The 17321-nt window shown below is 39.0% G+C and overlaps 1 protein-coding gene across 1 annotated transcript; it reads left to right on the forward strand.

Annotated features, from left to right (window-relative positions):
• The first annotated feature begins 1168 nt into the window (after nt 1-1168).
• On the forward strand, nt 1169-16556 carry ERCC5 (ERCC excision repair 5, endonuclease). Its single transcript, XM_021530225.3, has 15 exons — nt 1169-1461; nt 2069-2244; nt 2748-2863; nt 2953-3045; nt 3765-3825; nt 5446-5589; nt 6403-6610; nt 6870-7886; nt 8257-8489; nt 8865-8984; nt 10494-10707; nt 12499-12643; nt 13450-13650; nt 14507-14591; nt 15905-16556. The coding sequence occupies exons 1-15, from the start codon at nt 1374-1376 to the stop codon at nt 16451-16453; spliced, it is 3450 nt and encodes a 1149-aa protein (XP_021385900.2). The 5' UTR covers nt 1169-1373; the 3' UTR covers nt 16454-16556.
• The last annotated feature ends 765 nt before the right edge of the window (nt 16557-17321 follow it).

The raw sequence follows: 17321 nt of genomic DNA on the forward strand, positions 1-17321 counted from the left end.
GGGATTCTTCTATTATCAGCAGAAGCCAAGTTCATGTCCTTGGGGTTGTGCTGCAGGGAGCTTTCCTTAGGGATTTCCGGTGGTGGGATGCCTGTAGTGGGGGAACTGGAGCTGTGGTTGAGGCAGAACAGGGAGAGCGCAGGCTGCAGGGGAAATAATTTTTGGGAGTTGGAAAAATAGGACTACTTTTGGTCTGCATTGTGGGATTTTGTTCTAGGACAGGAGACTTTTCATTTTGCTACCAGAGAAGGGGAATAGAGCTGGTAAAGGCTCTGGAGCATAAGTCCTGTGAGGGGCAGCTGAGAGAGCTGGGGTTATTTAGCCTGGAGCAGAGGAGGCTCGGGATTGACCTTATCACTCTCAACCACCTGAACGGAGGGTGTGTAACCACGGAGGGGGCGGCCTCTTCTCCCAGGTAACAAGTGACAGGACTAGAGGAAATGCCCTCACGCTGCACCGGGTGAGGTTTAGGCTGGACATAAGGGAATTTCTTCACAGAAAGGGTGATCAGATGTGGGACTGCCCAGGGAGCTGATGCAGTTACCGCTCCGGAGTGTTTAGACTGGACGTGGCACTTAGATCACGGTCCGGTTGACAAGGGGCGTTCGGTCACGGGTCGGACTCGAGATCTTTCCCAACATGACTGATTCTTTCTCTGCTGTTAGGTGCTAGGCTCTCCTCCAGGCAGCCGAGGAGCCTAGCTGCCTCAGCAGCCGGAGCTGAAGAGGCGCTGGGAGCCGCCTGCCCCGGTGTGCGGGGCGGGCTGTGGGCGCGGCCCCGCCCCGCGCACGGCGATTCCGGCGGCCCCGCCCCGCGCACGGCGATTCCCGGCGGCCCCGCCCCGCGCACGGCGATTCCCGGCGGCCCCGCCCCGCGCACGGCGATTCCCGGCGGCCCCGCCCCGCGCACGGCGATTCCCGGCGGCCCGCGGGGCCGCGCCGGGCGGGGCTGCGCTCCGTAAGCCGGGAGCCCGCGGGCGGCGGGGCCCGGGCCCTGCCGCGTCCCTGCCGTGTCCCTGCGCCGGGATCCGCTCCCTGCCGCAGCTCCGGGATCGCCACCCCCGCCCGCCTCTGTCCCTGCCGTGTCCCTGCGCCGGGATCCGCTCCCTGCCGCAGCTCCGGCATCGCCACCCCCGCCCGCCGCTGTCCCGGCCTGCTGTCCCTGCGCCGGGATCCACTTCCCGCCGCAGCTCCGGGATCGCCACCCCCGCCCGCCACTGTCCCGGCCCGCTGTCCCTGCCCGCTGTCCCGGCCCGAGCGGCTGCTTCGTTATTTCCGTTTGAATTGATAAAGCAGTTACGGGCCGCATAATCTTTGGGTTATTCCTTCTTCCGTGCCTTATAGATTTTCTCTCAAAGCAGCTAAGGAAGGACAATGGGAGTTCAAGGACTTTGGAAGCTGCTTGAATGCACCGGGAGACCCATAAACCCAGAAACGCTGGAAGGGAAAATTCTTGCTGTTGGTATCCTTTAAAAGTAAAGCTGGGTAACCGAAATTGCAAGGGTGATTGTCTTAACTATTCCCTTATTTACAAGATATATTATTATTATTATTGCATTTAAATTGCATTTTGGTAAGTAGAAGGTTTGCTTTACAATTGTAAAATACTAAGCTCTTTTATTTTCATTGTTTAAAAAATAGACTCTTTTTAATAGGTTCCTTATACAAGTGTTGGACTACAGAATTTTACACTTTATAAATAAATGTGCTGCTCTCTGTAGGACTACAAGATGAAGAAGTTTTATGCTTGTGCATCTGCTTTCCTGTCCTGTATACTTGATTCAATGCTGGGAAGATGTGGAAGGAAGTTACCCATCATTTATCTGTAACAATAACTGGGGAGGTATTTGCTGTGCTTTTGCTTTCACTCTATTTTTTGTGCAGGGCAATAGGGACAATGATTTATTCTTCTTCCAAGCTCATAGCTGTTTGGATATTCTTGGTTTTGGTAAGACAAACTTGGAGCCATGGGCAAAAGCCACTCAGTCAAATCTGTGCACTTTATAGGAACTCCTAATGTGGTATATGTGTAAAAAGAGCACGCTTTTTCCTCTCAACGGTTCTTTAAGATATCAGTATTTGGTTGAACCAAGCAATAAAGGGAGCCAGAGATCGTGGTGGTATTTCTGTACGGAATGCTCACCTCCTCACTCTGTTTCATCGACTCTGCAAGTTACTATTTTTCCGGATTCGACCGGTCTTTGTTTTTGATGGAGAGGCACCTCTTCTGAAGAGACAAACCTTGGTAAGTACCTTTGTGAGTTACTGCAATGTAAAAGAGGCTGTATGTCTTGCTGATGGTAAGCAGCCGTTTTCAATTTCCTCCTGTTCTGCTTATGTTTCTGAGCTGTAGGGATGGAGGATTGAAGTCTACTGCTCTGCCGGTGTCCTTTGCAGTCCCAGCCTGAGTTAGCTCTTGGAGCATGCAGCAGCTCTTTAATCTAGGCAGGTTTGATTTGCATTGGAGCCAGGTTGCAGAGAAGTGGATGCAGAGAAGCCTGGCATGTATTCCAGAATGGACCTGAATGCAGCTCTGCAGGCATTTATACCCAGAAGCTGAAAGCTGTTCCTGAGTCCCACAGAGGAAATGGACATAGATTTAGAGGCTCTGAAGGCTCTGTCCCTCTTGGGGTAGAATGAGTTAGGAGTAGCTCATAGGCTCAGCACATAGAATTTTAATAGGGATTCACTGAATGTGCATCTTCAGCATCCAGGAAAATCTTGTTGGTGTTAATCTTATTTTCATAGGCCAAGCGAAGACAAAGAAAGGAAAATGCCATCAATGATTCCAGGAAAACTACAGAGAAACTCTTGAAAACACTTTTGAAGAGACATGTTATCAAAACTGCTATTACAGGCAAAAGGCAAGACTAAAAATCATTTTTCCATTTTTATAGGTGACAGTAATTCTTTCTGAAGCTGTTAATTGCTTTTTTTTTTTTTTTTCCCTAAGCAATGAAGCTTTGCCCAGTATTACACAAGTTCGCAGAGAAGGAATTGATGATATGTATGTATTGCCTGCTTTAGAGGATGAAGAGAAGAATAGGTAGGTAGAATTAAGAAAAATAGCTTAAATGGTTTTTAATAAACTTGGGTAAAAGTATAAACCTATGAGACACTGTAATATATATATAAAAAGTATAGTTCTTTAATTTATATTTTATTTCAGTTTCTTTTTGAGTATAGAAACCTCCTAGTTATTTATGGTAAAGTAACAGAAGTTTTCAGCCCACAGATTGATTTTCTACACTGGATTCATGTATAAGGATGAAAGTTCTACCTCAGTCTCTATGGCCATGTCCATATAAGTAAATGGGACTAATCAAGCTTGGGTGTGGCTGGTTAATTCTGTTTTGTGTTGGCATGTTCAGCAGAGGCAGGCTTTGTCTGTGCTTGTCATACCTGTCTCATCTTCTTAAATAACACTAAGTGAGAATGTGAAGCTGCCCTTTGCACATCTGTACTTTTATATACTTCAAATGCTGACCAAGTAAGAACTGTGTCATGATCTAAACAGCAGCAGTTGTCTCCATCTGGTTTTAACTGACATGAGTTTGCCTTCTTACTTTCTGTTCTGATCTTTACAACTTGTGTGCATATTTATATATTTATATATATAAATATGTATCTAAATATATATATGTGTGTGTGTTTGATGCTGCAAATTTTTATGCTTGACCAGCGAAGGCATCTTTTTGCTTAAAATAGAAACTCTCTTTTCCTGGGTAAATATCTGCACATTTGTTTTCTCTTTGTGATTTTTAGCTCAGAGGAGGAGGAAGAAAAAGAATGGCAAATGAGAATGAGCCAAAAACAGATGTTGCAAGTAAGTGCAACCTAGTTGCCTTGTTACTGTGGTCAATCGTATCATTCATTTGCTGTGCTTAAAAGATAAACAAAAAGCTTAGAAAATCCAATTATTTGGAGACAAAAGTCTTATTATACCATTACTTATAAGAAAACAAGTTAATTTTCAGTACTCCAAGAATTCCTATTAGTGAGGAAATATTAATATGATTTCTCCATTAGAATACAGCAGAACAGAAAAGTCTTGTGGTAGCCTTTCTTTTTCTTTTTACTACTTCCTTTGAACATATGGAGAAGACATTGGTTTTTGTAACAATGTAGGAGAAATGCATGCATTTGTGCATGTGTATGTACATAAATAACAGCATATCTAACAAAATTCCTGTGCTTCTCCAAATGTGAACTCAAGTTGTGTGAGAACCCCAGCCTTGTTTTGGGGCCATATGTGGTGGTGAAATTCCTCCTCCAACCTGTGCTTCCAAAGAAAAACTCCGCAGACTTAGCTGTTCGGTCTCAAGGCAGTTTATTGCTAGTTATCTAACAGATTATGTTCTTGGACTGCGGCTGTTTGATCAGCGGCCTGGGTAGAGGCACACACACCCTGACATCCTCTCTATCTGCTGTCTTCTTCGTCTCCCTCCCCGCCCAGGGTTGCTGCTATCTTTTATAAGATATATTACGTATAACATGTTTACAATTATTCCCCAATACCTACTACCTACGTTGCCAAGTGTTTTTCTACTCTAAACCAATCTGTGAGTGCCAACATCACCAAGAACATGGAGGTAAGGAAGAAGAAGGAAGAAGGATGGGTTCAGCCCACTTTCCTCCATCTTAGAACTTCTGACCCCCATGTACAAAGCGAAAACCCCCCTGTACATGTGCTAAAACCCCCCTGTACAATACTAAAAAAATTTCCCCTCTACTTCGTAACTACTTATACTATACTATCTAACCTTTTGTGATTGCTTGTTCCATCTCCAAAGTTGGTAATTCATTCCATGGCTCAAACTCAAAATCACAGTTGTTTTTCAGCTGTCTGCCAGGGTCTAGAATGCTTCTGACCAAGGCCTGGAACCTCTAAAAATGTCTGAGAGACATTTTGAGTTCCCACAAAGTTGAAGCACTTAAGTCCTTGTGTTTTCAGAGATAAATTGTGTATTTGCTTCTGATCTGCTGATCTGATTGGAAGAGGAAAAGAGAAATGCATAACCTAAGAAGAAGACATAATAAATATTAAAATTATCTCTGCTTACGTCAATAGGAAAAAAAAAACAAACACTCTTGGAAAGATTGTTTCTTTGAAGCAGTTCTCATTCAGGAGGAGAACCTCTTTAGAAGGACAAAATCTGAGTAGTTAAGGCTATATGACCTGGTTCTGTGTTTTATACTAAATATCTTTTTGTAAAAAGAATAAAACCAAGTTTTTCTGTATAGTGTACATCAATAATGAGGTACTTAGCATTATTTTATTACACAGTGGTTACTTTCTTTTTCTTGTTTTCACTATGTGGGAAGTAGCAACAAAGTTCTTGAGGGGTTGGGTTTTTTTGTCTTGCTTGGAACAATGTTCGAAACATTTAATTATTTTTGTTCTGCTCTAATATAAAATATGTATTCTTGTTTTCCATTGTTATAGGAACAATTATGTGAAAATCCTTATTCTGTAGATATTGAATCAGAAGATTTCCACAAGCTGCCTCCAGAAATAAAACATGAGATCTTGACTGATATTAAAGAACTTACAAAGCGAAGAAGAACGTTATTTGAAGCAATGCCAGAGGTAATATTTAAAATAGCTTTCAAGGCATTGGAATGGAGCTATTGCCATTAATGCAAATGAAGAAAGAGTACTATATCTGGAAAACTTTACACCCTGGACTGTTTAATAAGAGATGTTACCGAGGAGAAAAAAATCCAATGAGATAATGACTCTTCACAGCCTTATCTCTTGATTTCCATTAACATTAGCAGAGCTAATTCATTTTGGCAAAAATGTTAAAAATTGTGCTGTGTTTCGTGCCTCATCAGCATTATGTCAAAGATTGCATAACATGCTACTTGTGTGGATGATCCTGGCAGGATGAACACAGCTTGGATTCCAAACCCTGAGGTTGTTAGAGGAGCTGGCAGCTGGGAAAAGACTTTTTTAACTTCAGGCAGATGTGTTGAAGCTGTTCAACACATCTGAATACAATATGAATGGGGAATCCTATAGTACCACTTCTACACTGAGGTTTTGAAAGTACAGTATACATCAGATTAAATTACTGTTTATGTCCAAGTGTAACCTAAGAACAATAATTTTAAAATGATCCATGTGTGGATTCGCTTTTAATGGCTTTTCTTTTTAAGAATGGGATGAGCTCTGATAACCAAAATTAAGATGTTCTCTGGCACTGAGAACTACTGATACCTTTCAGAATAATTGTATGTTGCCAGGATAGTATTGCGAGTGCAGCAACCAGTTAGCTGCTTAAAGGAACACCTGAAAGAATTCCCACAATCTTCCAGAATGTGGGAAATTAATTTGCTTAAAAGGGGTGTTTTATTTCAATTGATTTGTTTGTTTTGTTTTTTGTTTTGTTTTTTTGAGGACTCCAATGACTTTTCCCAATACCAGCTTAGGGGTTTGCTTAAAAAGAGCAACCTCAATCGGTGCATAGAAAATGTACAAAAAGAAATGAGCCAACAGCATTCGGGTGAAATCCAAACACAATATGAAAATGAAGGTGGTTTTGTGAAAGAAGTGGAATCAAGGAGGGTGGTCTCTGAAGAGACTTCTCACTATATTCTGATAAAGGGTATGTTGGGTCTTATTTTTGTAAAACCTGTTTGGAGTGTGCACACTTAAACCCGACAGTTTAAAGACAAACCTGAATATTGTATATTGGTGCACGTAGCCAGTACTTTATATGAAATGTGCTTTACTGGTATACTTCATTAACTGTGATCTGTAAACCTTCAGAAAAATGGTTTAATAATCTCTATATAATGATGTTCATTATGTAAAATGGAATCTTTTTATAAAGCAGTATTTTTCCACACAAAACTTACTTTCAGGTATTCAAGCAAAAGAGTCTATGAGTAGAGAGTTGGAAACTACTGCAGGACCCTCATCAAAAATGCATGAATTGACTAAATTAAATAAAATCAATGAATCTCCTGCTAAGGCAAAGCAGGAAGATGACAATGTAGTGGCAGCACCGCCCTCGCCTCGAACTTTGCTTGCTATCCAGGCAGCCATGGTAGAAAGCAGCTCAGAAGAAGAACTGGATGCAGGACAATTGAACATGGACCGATTTGTGTCAGAGGAAGGCAGTGTGTCTCCAAGAACACTGCGGGCAATTCAGCAAGCTCTGAGTGAAGATGATAAAGGGGAGGAAGTTGCTACTGCTGCAACTGATGGAGTGCTGTTAGAAAGACCAGAAGGGAAGGATTTTCTGCTTACTAGCTCAGATGAGGAAGAACAGATTCCTGAAGTTAAGGAAGGAGAAAACATTCCTACAGCTACAATTCATTCATCAATCCAAGTGACTGTACAAGATGCTAAATTTAAACAGAAGACTCAGGAGTTGGAAAAAAGTGATACTACATCCAAAGACACTGGTATATTCAGAGATGAAAATTATTCTGCTATTGAAAATACTAGAAAAGGCAAAGAAGATATAGACAAAGAAGAAAATTATTCAGAAAATCATATTGCACCCAAGGACACCAGTATATCCATAGCTGAAAATTATTCTTATATTAACAATACTAGAAAAGATAAAGAAGACTTTGACAAAGAAAAAAATGGTTCTAAAATGGACTTAAAGTCTCTGGGAGATAAGAATATGAATTTGTGTTTGCAGAAGCCAAGCTGTTCCCCTGTGCAAACCAATATAGGTCCTTTGATTCACACTGAGACAACAGACCTTTCTAAAAATGAGGAAAACTTGAAAATTTCTGAAAACACACAGGAAGTAATTTCACAAACAAAGGAGAATCTATCTGTGGATACTAGATTTTTTCAAGAAGCAAGAGATCCTGAGGCGGAAAGAGAAAGGATGTCACAGTCCGAAGACAGTGATTCTGATGGTATGTGCTTTTTGATTGTGTAAAAGGATAAGAAAATAGGACAGTATATTCGTAGTCAGTCGAAGGTAACCTTTTCTCTTAGTCAGCAATCCTTAAAAATGCATCCACTCCCACATATATAGGAGGCAGGAAGAAAATTTGAGCTGTGTTTTTTCACCTGGTGTCACACTTTATCATTGAAACCTGTGTGTAGAATATGGAGAATCGGGAAAGCATGTTGTGTACATTGAATTTAACTGGTGTTATTAACCAGTCAGCCACTTGGTTTGTGTAATTTCACAATCCTTATATATATCTGCTGCATATAGGAAAAATAAAAAAACACTGCACAAGTTAAAAATGTGTACAAGTCTCTGTTTTCCTTTGATAGGAAGCTTCATTGAAGTGGATGCTGAGGTCAGTAATGATGCTGAGTTTCCTACTAAATATGATGAAGAAATGAGTGATGAACCGACACGTGCAGAAGTGGAGACAGACAGACCGGATGTTTTCACACTGGACTTGCTGAAAGAATCTGATGAGGTGCAGTTGGGAAACACTCAGAATGTTGAAAGAAATGCTGATGGTAAAGCTGCAGTGGAAGAGTGGCAAGACATCAGTTTGGTAACTTATTGTTTCTTGTTTTGAGCTTGTAATGGAGTGCTTTGTCTCCAAATAGTTGTTAAGGAAAACTCTTGATCAGCTTCTTATTATTTCATTGCTTTCTCACATAGCTATCTAATTGTATGGGAACTGATTTTTCTTTAAAGGTGGTTAATTATAATCTCCCTGAAATCAGAGGAAAACTTCAACGTAAATTCATGACTCGACCATCTCTGGTCTTACAGCTTGCTGCATTAGAGAAGCTGTAACAGCTTCCTAGTGTGAATTAATGGAACATGTGCTACTAGAATAATTGTAGTTGGAGACTTTGTGCTTTGCTTTCCTAAGTGTACCTGAATTATTGAAATAATAAAAAACTTTGGTTTATATTTTCAGGAAGAACTAGAAGAATTAGAAAAGGACCTTTCTGCTGAACAAAATACACTTCAGTCTCAAAAACAGCAGCAGGAACGTGTTGCCGCTTCTGTAACAGGACAGATGTTCTTGGAAAGCCAGGTAGTATTTGTTGAGTCATTTTGATTTGTTTCCTTCCTCTATCCCAGTCATTTACTCAAAAGCTGTTAGTAATTTTGTTTAGTTATAGGTCACCTTTTTCCCCTCTTAGGAGCTTGTTTTCTTCAGTTTGCTTGTTTTAAAATATTGAAAGTGTTGAGATAATCTTGAATCCCAACTATTTTAAGTAAGTGTAATAACATTATAAAATAATAATGTAATTATGGATAAATCAGTATATCTTTTAAGCACCAACTTCTGAAGGTTGGGGCAGTTTGATCTTGGCCTGTTTTTGTGAAAGGTGCAAAATAAACAAAAAATATTCGGAAGCTATGTACAGCAGCAAAGAATTGATGCAGTCTGTGTGTTAGGTAAACTGTGATTTCCCCTAGGGATTAAAAGGTTAAAAAATTACAAGAAGTCTGTGTAGTTTATGCCCTGAGTAAGCAATCTGAGGGAATCTCACCAGTAATGATTGAATGAGCCTGTTACTTCTGTGTCAGTGTTTCAAGGTTTAATACAATGTGTTTGGGTTAACAAACCCAGTAACAGTAACACAGTAGACTAGTGATAGTGTCTGTGATGTAATAAACTTATGCTAACAAATTAATTCTGAGAAATATGTAAATGTGTGTATTTTTTTTTCTTAATGGGACAGTTTAAGCAGTTTTAAAATGATACTTAGTCTTGGTTAAATATTTGCATGTACTTGTTTCTTCATTTGATTTTTTAAAGGCCAGTAGATTGCTTTTGTAGTATTATGTGCCATGTAATCATGGGCACACCATTATAGTTGTGCCTATGATTACATAGGCACAACTTTTGATCTGTGCTTTTATTCTTAATTACAGTAAAGATTTAGTCTTGAGGCTGATTCTATCAAGCCTCAAAAGCCATCTGGTGAAGAACATAATCCAGGCCCATGTAATTAGCACAAGCCTCTAAACCTAGTGCGTGTGGGATATTTAACTGAGGTTGTGTAATATATGCCATAAAAGCAAAAATGCATCAAAATAGAGGCATATCAAAACAATATCCAGGGAACAATTAGTCTTCCCACTGTTGTTTCCTGCTTGATATGACCATTTTTCATATGCTTGCATGCTACTTTCTTAGATGAAGCGGTGACCAAATTTATTTTTAGATATGTTTTATTTTTATCTTTTATATTTTACCTGCATCTTTGTTTTGCTGAGCCCACATAATTGTAATGCATGGAGTTTTCTCTTTGCTGTGCAAAACAATCCTTAAGTATGCTTGTGTATTTAAGTTCTCAAACTGTGTGGTAAAAGTGTGCTCAAGTAGTGCTTGACTTACATGGCACTGTCTGCTTGAGAGGAGTTGAGTGGGGACTCCCCCTTGACTTAACTGAACTTGGTACTTTTTACCAGAGTTTATTGTCAGATATTAAACAAATCCCAAGTGTGAATCTAGCACTTCTGAGTCAAGCAGAAGTGTATTAGAAATTAACTCTTTAGATGAATTATTAACTGTTTTCTTTCCATCCTCCAGGAGCTCCTCCGTCTGTTTGGCATTCCATATATCGAAGCTCCGACAGAGGCTGAGGCACAGTGTGCCATATTGGACCTTACTGATCAGACCTCTGGGACAATCACCGATGACAGTGATGTTTGGTTGTTTGGTGGACGACATGTTTATAAAAATTTCTTCAGTCAGAACAAATACATAGAATATTATCAGTATGTTGACTTTCAGAACGAGCTAGGTAAGCCTCAGGTATTGGTTTGTTAAAAACAGTCTTTAATAAAACATCTATGTCATCTGTCTCTGTATTTTCTACAGAATTTTCTGTATCTTATTCAATGTCTGTTCTTTGGAGAGTCTCTGAAGCCATTCAGTTAGGTTACTGTTTTACTGCCAGATTACCCCCCTGAATTTGCAGACCACCTGCATTTAATATACTGAGATAGTGTAATGATAATCAAGGCTGGAGATATGAACTATTATACCAGTTTCTGGGTAAATTTTTAGCATGACTTTTCTGATGTGGTGGGAAAAGGATATTCTGATGTCATCAGATTTTTAGTCTTCTGGAAATAGAAATTAGTTTTGGACATACTGAGATGTAATATATTAAAAGCGGAGCTGGAATATGTGTAAAACATTAATCATATGGTCGACACTGAAAGATTTTTTTTCTTCTATCTGATTGCTCTTGAGCTAGTCTAATCAAATTGTTGCCAATTTTGTTGAACTACTAAGCTTCAGTGTCACATAAAGTATTGGGCAAAATACGAGCCAATTTAAACTTGTTATGTCTTGAGCAGAACTGTTTTAAAATCAGTTTTGACATTTTCAATTTGAGATGCTACAGACTTTGAAATAGTAGTATGTAAAATTTCATAACATTTTTATGTGGTGAAAAATGTAGCTTTGGTTTCTTCCAGCAAATTGAATGAAATTTTTCCCTACTTAAGTATCCTTTTGTAGCTTAATTGGAAAGAATTGCTGTAAAAACATGTCTGTGATTTTTAACTGGTTTTAATGTGATAAGCCAAATATTTATTTATTTATTGGGAAAAAATAGTCATCATCAGTCTTTATGTCACATTCCTTTGCAGTCTTGTGCTTCTCCTTTCCCATGCATTGCAGAAATTCTTCTGTCTGAACAGCTGATGAATATCGTGACTAGCATGATAATGGTCTTGCTTTGTGAGTTTAGACTCACGTCCCTTCTTTTCTGCATGGGATTTAAAAAAATTTTCAAATCCAAACCTTTGAAGCTGGTCACTAAAAATCAGTCTGGTTGCCTCAGACTTTATAGCCTATCAAATAGAAGTGGTCAGCTGAGTTCTTCTTTCTGGCTGTTTCACAGGCTCTGCTTGGTAACTGTACTAGCACAGAGCAAAAGGCTTCCAGTTGAGGAACACTTCTAGGAAGCAGAGGCATTGGTATTATGGCCTAGAATTCAAACAGAATGTTTTTATTTGATTCTGGCATTACTTAATTCAGGTCAGCATTAGATGAAATCAGAACATTAACTGGATGTAATAAATGTAAAAAAATACCTTGTAACAACCCCAAATTTTGAAATTACATAATCAAATAATTATTTAGGTTGGAAAAATATCTCTGAGAAAAGAAAGGGTCTCTGAGATCAAGTCCAATGTTTATCTGATCACCACCTTGTCAACTAGACTATGGCACTGAGTACCACATCCAGTTATTTCTTGAACATTTCCAGGGATAGTGACTCCACCACCTCACTGCACAGTCCATTCTAATGTTTAACAATAATTTCCATGAAAAAAAATCCTCCTGATGTCCATTGTAACATTTTCATTTTGGCAGGATATATTTGCCAAATTAGCACAATTATTAGTGCTGGAGCTAGCAGTTGTATATTGATACTGCTCCAGAATAGAACATAGGAGATTCTGATGTTGAATTAAATATAATTGTATGGAGTTAATGCCTTTGTATTCCTTTGCCTTTCTGATAGTATTTTTTATTTTGTAAGATAATAAATGCTGAATCCATACACTTTCTTTTTCAGGGTTGGATAGAAGCAAGCTAATTAATTTGGCATACTTGCTTGGAAGTGACTACACTGAGGGCATCCCAAATGTTGGCTTTGTAACAGCAATGGAGATTTTAAATGAATTTCCTGGGCATGGCTTGGAACCTCTCTTAAAATTCGCGTATGCTTCATTATGATTTGCTTTTTTGTATTTCCATATTGTGATTATTAGTAAATATGCTTTTCTGATGCTTAAATATGCAGCAAAACGTAAGGCCATCACTGATTGATGGGACCATCATTAATGGGACTAAGTAGGCTGTAAAACATGACTCCATTATCACTATTTGGAATGAGAGGTAGATAAGGTGTCAAGTTGATACAGCAATCACAGTGAGACAAAGACAGCAGAACAGCTGTAGAATTGTGCATCTGCCTCAGAGTTTATTGGAGAGCTGGATCCATAGTGCAGCAGAGGTTCATTCTCCCTGGATTGGTGAGAGGTTGCTGTAATTTTCTCACAGAGAAAGGGGACTTGATTGAGGAATGGATGACCTGGAAGGAGTCAGGCAGGTAGGGTGTGGGCAAGAACAAGATCTGAAGAGGGCTAAGGCAGCTGTATTGGCAATAGTAAAGATGTTTGGAAGTCTTTTTTTTTCCTTTCTTTTCCTTGCATATTAAAAAACCTCCAGCAATAATCATTGTGTGTGGAACATCCTCTGCAAGTGAGGCTAACACTGGAGCTTATGGGGAATCCAGGTGATATTTGCCACTTTGGCTTATAGTAGCTACATTTAATGTGTATGTTTTTTCTTTTCTGCTGCTAAGATTTTTTGTCCCTTTGGCTTTCTTTCATTTGGACATTTTCTACATCATCTCTTGTAGTAATTGCAGTAAGGAGACTAAGGCTATTGAAATTAGCATGGTGGCTCTTGATATGTCAAATTTTATTTCATGAGGCAAATTAATAATTTCTCTGTTTTTTAGTGAGTGGTGGAATGAGGCTCAGAAGAATAAGAAAGTGATGCCTAATCCACATGACACTAAAGTCAAGAAGAAACTGCGGGAGCTACAGCTTTATTCAGGTTTCCCAAATCCAGCAGTGGCAGAAGCATACCTGAAACCTGTGGTGGATGAGTCAAGGGGTTCATTTACCTGGGGAAAGCCTGATGTAGAGCAGATCAGAGAATATCCTTTTGTTTGTTAGGTGAAAGTACTCAAAGTTCATGAGTCAGTAATGGAGTGTCAAGTTTTTAACATCCCTCTGTTGTGAAGGGCCCAAAGCCCTACCTGCATGTTCTCCCCTAAAATGATACCAGCTCTGGGATAGAAGGGAATGCAGCCATGTATGTGTGGCAGTCAGGCTGCTCTGCCCTCCTGAGAGAGTGGACTGTCTCACTTTGCATGCAAAGAGAATCTTGTAGCTGAACTGACTAATTTGTTGAGATATTGTATTTCTGTAACTGTCCTGTGCCTGTTTCTGCTCTTGAAGTGGGATTGCTCGAGCACTCCCTCTGTATGTTTGCCTTTTTCACAAATAAATCTTGAAGTCTAGATAGAAATGGTGTTTCAACATGCACTTTATCCCTAATTATTCCCTGCATTTCTTCCAATAATGTCTACTTTTTGCTTCAGTTGCAGTCTAATCTGCAATGAACTATTGAAAAGTACATGGCAATAAATGCAGAGCTAATAGTGTTTTAAACAGGAAATGAAACTTCCAGTAGGTACAAATGTAAAAATAAGGTTTGCTTATAGGCATTTTGTTATGGCAATACCATTTAACCAAAATGAGTTCTGTCTTCACTGAGCCATGCTTTTGGAAATGTTGATCTTAGAGCAAAAGTTCTGCAACTAATGGAGATGCAGCAGTGTGACTGTGATATGTTGTTTTAACCAAGAGTCTTTTGTCTGATTTTGTAGTAGAAATGCTTTGAAGTGGAGCAACTTTCCTCCAGACATTTTTTACTCCAGGAAGTTTCATTTTATGTGTTTACAAAATACCAGTAATAGCCATTTTGTAAAGTTCCTTAACTATCTGCACATTCTGCAAGGATCACTTTGGCTGGACTAGGACGAAGATAGATGGAATCCTTTTGCCTGTGATGAAACAACTGAACTTACAGCAGGTGAAAATCTACCTACTGTAGTTTAAGGGTAACTGGAAAATGGTGAGAGAAGCATTTTGAAAAGAACAGCAAGGCTTTGAAGTAAAATATCTTCCTCAGAAGCTTGGCTTTGGGTTTTAATCTTTTTATGTATTTTTTTTTAAAGTCGCTAAGCTTGCTTCTCTAGACTTCATTTCTGTATGATTTGAGTGTGCTTTGAGGGGACTCTACATAATTTCAGACATTGGTTTCAAGTTTCCTTACCTATCAAGCACCTATCTTAAGTCCAGGCTGCTGTTTTTTTCTGGACATGGTCAAGCTACAGGTACCTCAAGCAACTTCAGTACTTCTAGAGCACAGTGTTCCATAAACACTTTATAAAGTATATATAAAAGTGCCCCTGAGATTTTGGTGGAGTGATACTGCCCACTTGATACTATACCCATCCTTTGAGCACGAGTGCAGACTGAACTGTTGAGCCTATTAATAATACTACTCTCATTTCCAAGATAATGTTCTGTCAACTCTATTAACGCTTGAAAGTGAATGGTGATGCCTGCTTGGTAGCTGTCAAAGTAGGTTGGAAAATTTATCTCCACTGTGAAATTCTTTTTTCCTTTTGCCTTACACAAGATAGATGCATTGTCTAAACCAGTGTTCTAGGTTCTCTGTATCACTGAGTGGAGTGAAAGCTCCGTAGTTATATACATATTCATTCAGACTGATTGCAATGTCCTTTGGAAGAGTCTGTCTCAGACAATGTTAGAGAAAAAGCAGAGGACTGGCTGGGCCTATACAAAAAGCCTAGCTGTCGTTGAAGAGCACAAATCCACACTGTGTGAGGACTCTTAGTTCTCCTTTCAGTCTTTATACTGTAGCAGCATGTGGTGCAATGAACTGGAGACAAATGCCTGCATGTTCTTGCACTTGGAGGCACAAATGCAAAGTGCACTTACAGCATTTACTTAGTAAACATTCTGCTTTCACAGCTGGAAGCTAAGGATGTGTTTGTAAGGACATACTTAAGAGCACTACAGAGATTCTCTATATTAGGGTTGACAATAGCAACATATGTCTAACCACTAGCAGTGCAATATTTATGAAATCTCACTGCGAGTTTGCTAATTATTAATTTCTGTAAAGGTTCTTGTTGCCTAATTTATTATAAAGTATGGGTATTACTGTAATGATGTATCTTATTGTTCACATCTGTGTGCATATGTATTAATTTCATTACTTCTTTGTCCTGCTTTAGTTTCAGATGTTTTATAATATAGCTAACAACTGAATTCCCACAAAGACATTCAACTGTGTTTCTGTTTTATTTTTGCTAGACTCAGCTTCGAATTGATTCATTCTTCAGACTAGAACAGCATGAGAAACAAGCTATTAAAAGCCAGAGACTGCTCAGAGCTGTGACTTGTCTCAAGAGAAAGGAAAAGGAAGAAGACAATGAAATTCAGGAGGCCGCTGCTGTCACAGAGATGAAACTTAAACAGTCCGGAAAAACGAAAGGGGAAGGTACCACAGGTGACACAAATCAAGCTGCAGCAACAAAACAGAGTGGAAAGAGAAGAAAACATTCAGATTCCAGAAAAGAATTTTTATATGGAGGTGGTTTTGTTGGAAATTTGAATCTTTCAGAAACTTCTAGTGACTCCTCAGTGGAGGAATCCAAAGGTAGAGATTTAGGCAAGAGCAAAAGGAAGAAAAACACGTCTGCAACAGAGACAGCAGACCATAAAGAGAAAAAAGGGTGCAGTAGCTCAAGTAGTGAAGATGAAGACCTGGGAAATGTAGTCATGGTGACTGCCAAACCTGTGTTTGAAGGCAGAAAAAAGAAATCACGAAGCAAGAGAGGAATAAGAAAGAAAATATCTTAAATATAATAATTATTTAAAAAGACTGATTTTTGTGACTTGAGCTTTGTAAATATTATAATGAATTCTTTTTAAAATATAATAAATTATCCTTATTTGTACTGCATTTTGTCATGCATTTGTCATGTTCTGCTGTCAAGAACTTAAATAGAAGTGATTTCAAACAAAACACTAATTTTAGCACACTTACTCACAAAGACCTAGATTTCACTTGATAGAAGTTTCCAGGCTTCAGATTTTAATATTGAGCCAAAACATGTTGTCCATTTATTTGCATTCTAATTGAGTTGGTAGAGCTCTTAAAACCATCTGCAATCAGTTGCTTCCTTAACTTCAAATTTAAATGAAATTCTGAAGATTTCTTGGGTTCTTTCTAGGTGTTGGGAGAAGTAAAATAGGTTACATTTTTTGCTTTTCTTCTTCCCAAAGCCTGTCTTGAAAGTATTATGCCCAAAGTAATATTTTTCATTGAAGAGAGATGATGCAAACCCTCAAAAAATCCCGAGGAAAAACATTCAGAACAGTAAGTCCCTCTATAATCTGATGGGCAGTAATTGTCCATATTCTGAATGTAAAAGACATGTTTCTAGATTTGGAGTTACATGTTACAAACTCTTATTTGGAGTTTGGCTGTGTCCAAAGACTATTTATGGTGTTCAGAGGTATCTACTTGTTGCAGCACTCGCACTGGATTAATTTGTGTGGGATGGTGTGAAGCTCAGACTTCTCTGAGCTTCTCTTCTCTGAATGTAAAATTTATTTCCACCTCCTGGCTGTAAAGAAGGGAAAGCACGGAATTCTACCCATCTTACTTGTGTTCTTACATTACATTTTAGTCCTTCTTGCTTTTTTTGAGTTCTCATTTGATATG

This window comes from Lonchura striata, chromosome 2 (genome assembly GCF_046129695.1).
Source record: "Lonchura striata isolate bLonStr1 chromosome 2, bLonStr1.mat, whole genome shotgun sequence".
Classification (NCBI taxonomy): Eukaryota; Metazoa; Chordata; class Aves; order Passeriformes; family Estrildidae; genus Lonchura; species Lonchura striata.

Excerpts from the sequence above, each read along its gene's own strand:
- ERCC5 (XM_021530225.3), top strand. The coding sequence starts at position 1,374 with ATGGGAGTTCAAGGACTTTGGAAGCTGCTTGAATGCACCGGGAGACCC. Across the intron at positions 10,708-12,498 it reads TGACTTTCAGAACGAGCTAG|GGTTGGATAGAAGCAAGCTA; the intron begins GTAAGCCTCAGG and ends TTTCTTTTTCAG. Across the intron at positions 14,592-15,904 it reads AACAACTGAACTTACAGCAG|ACTCAGCTTCGAATTGATTC; the intron begins GTGAAAATCTAC and ends TATTTTTGCTAG.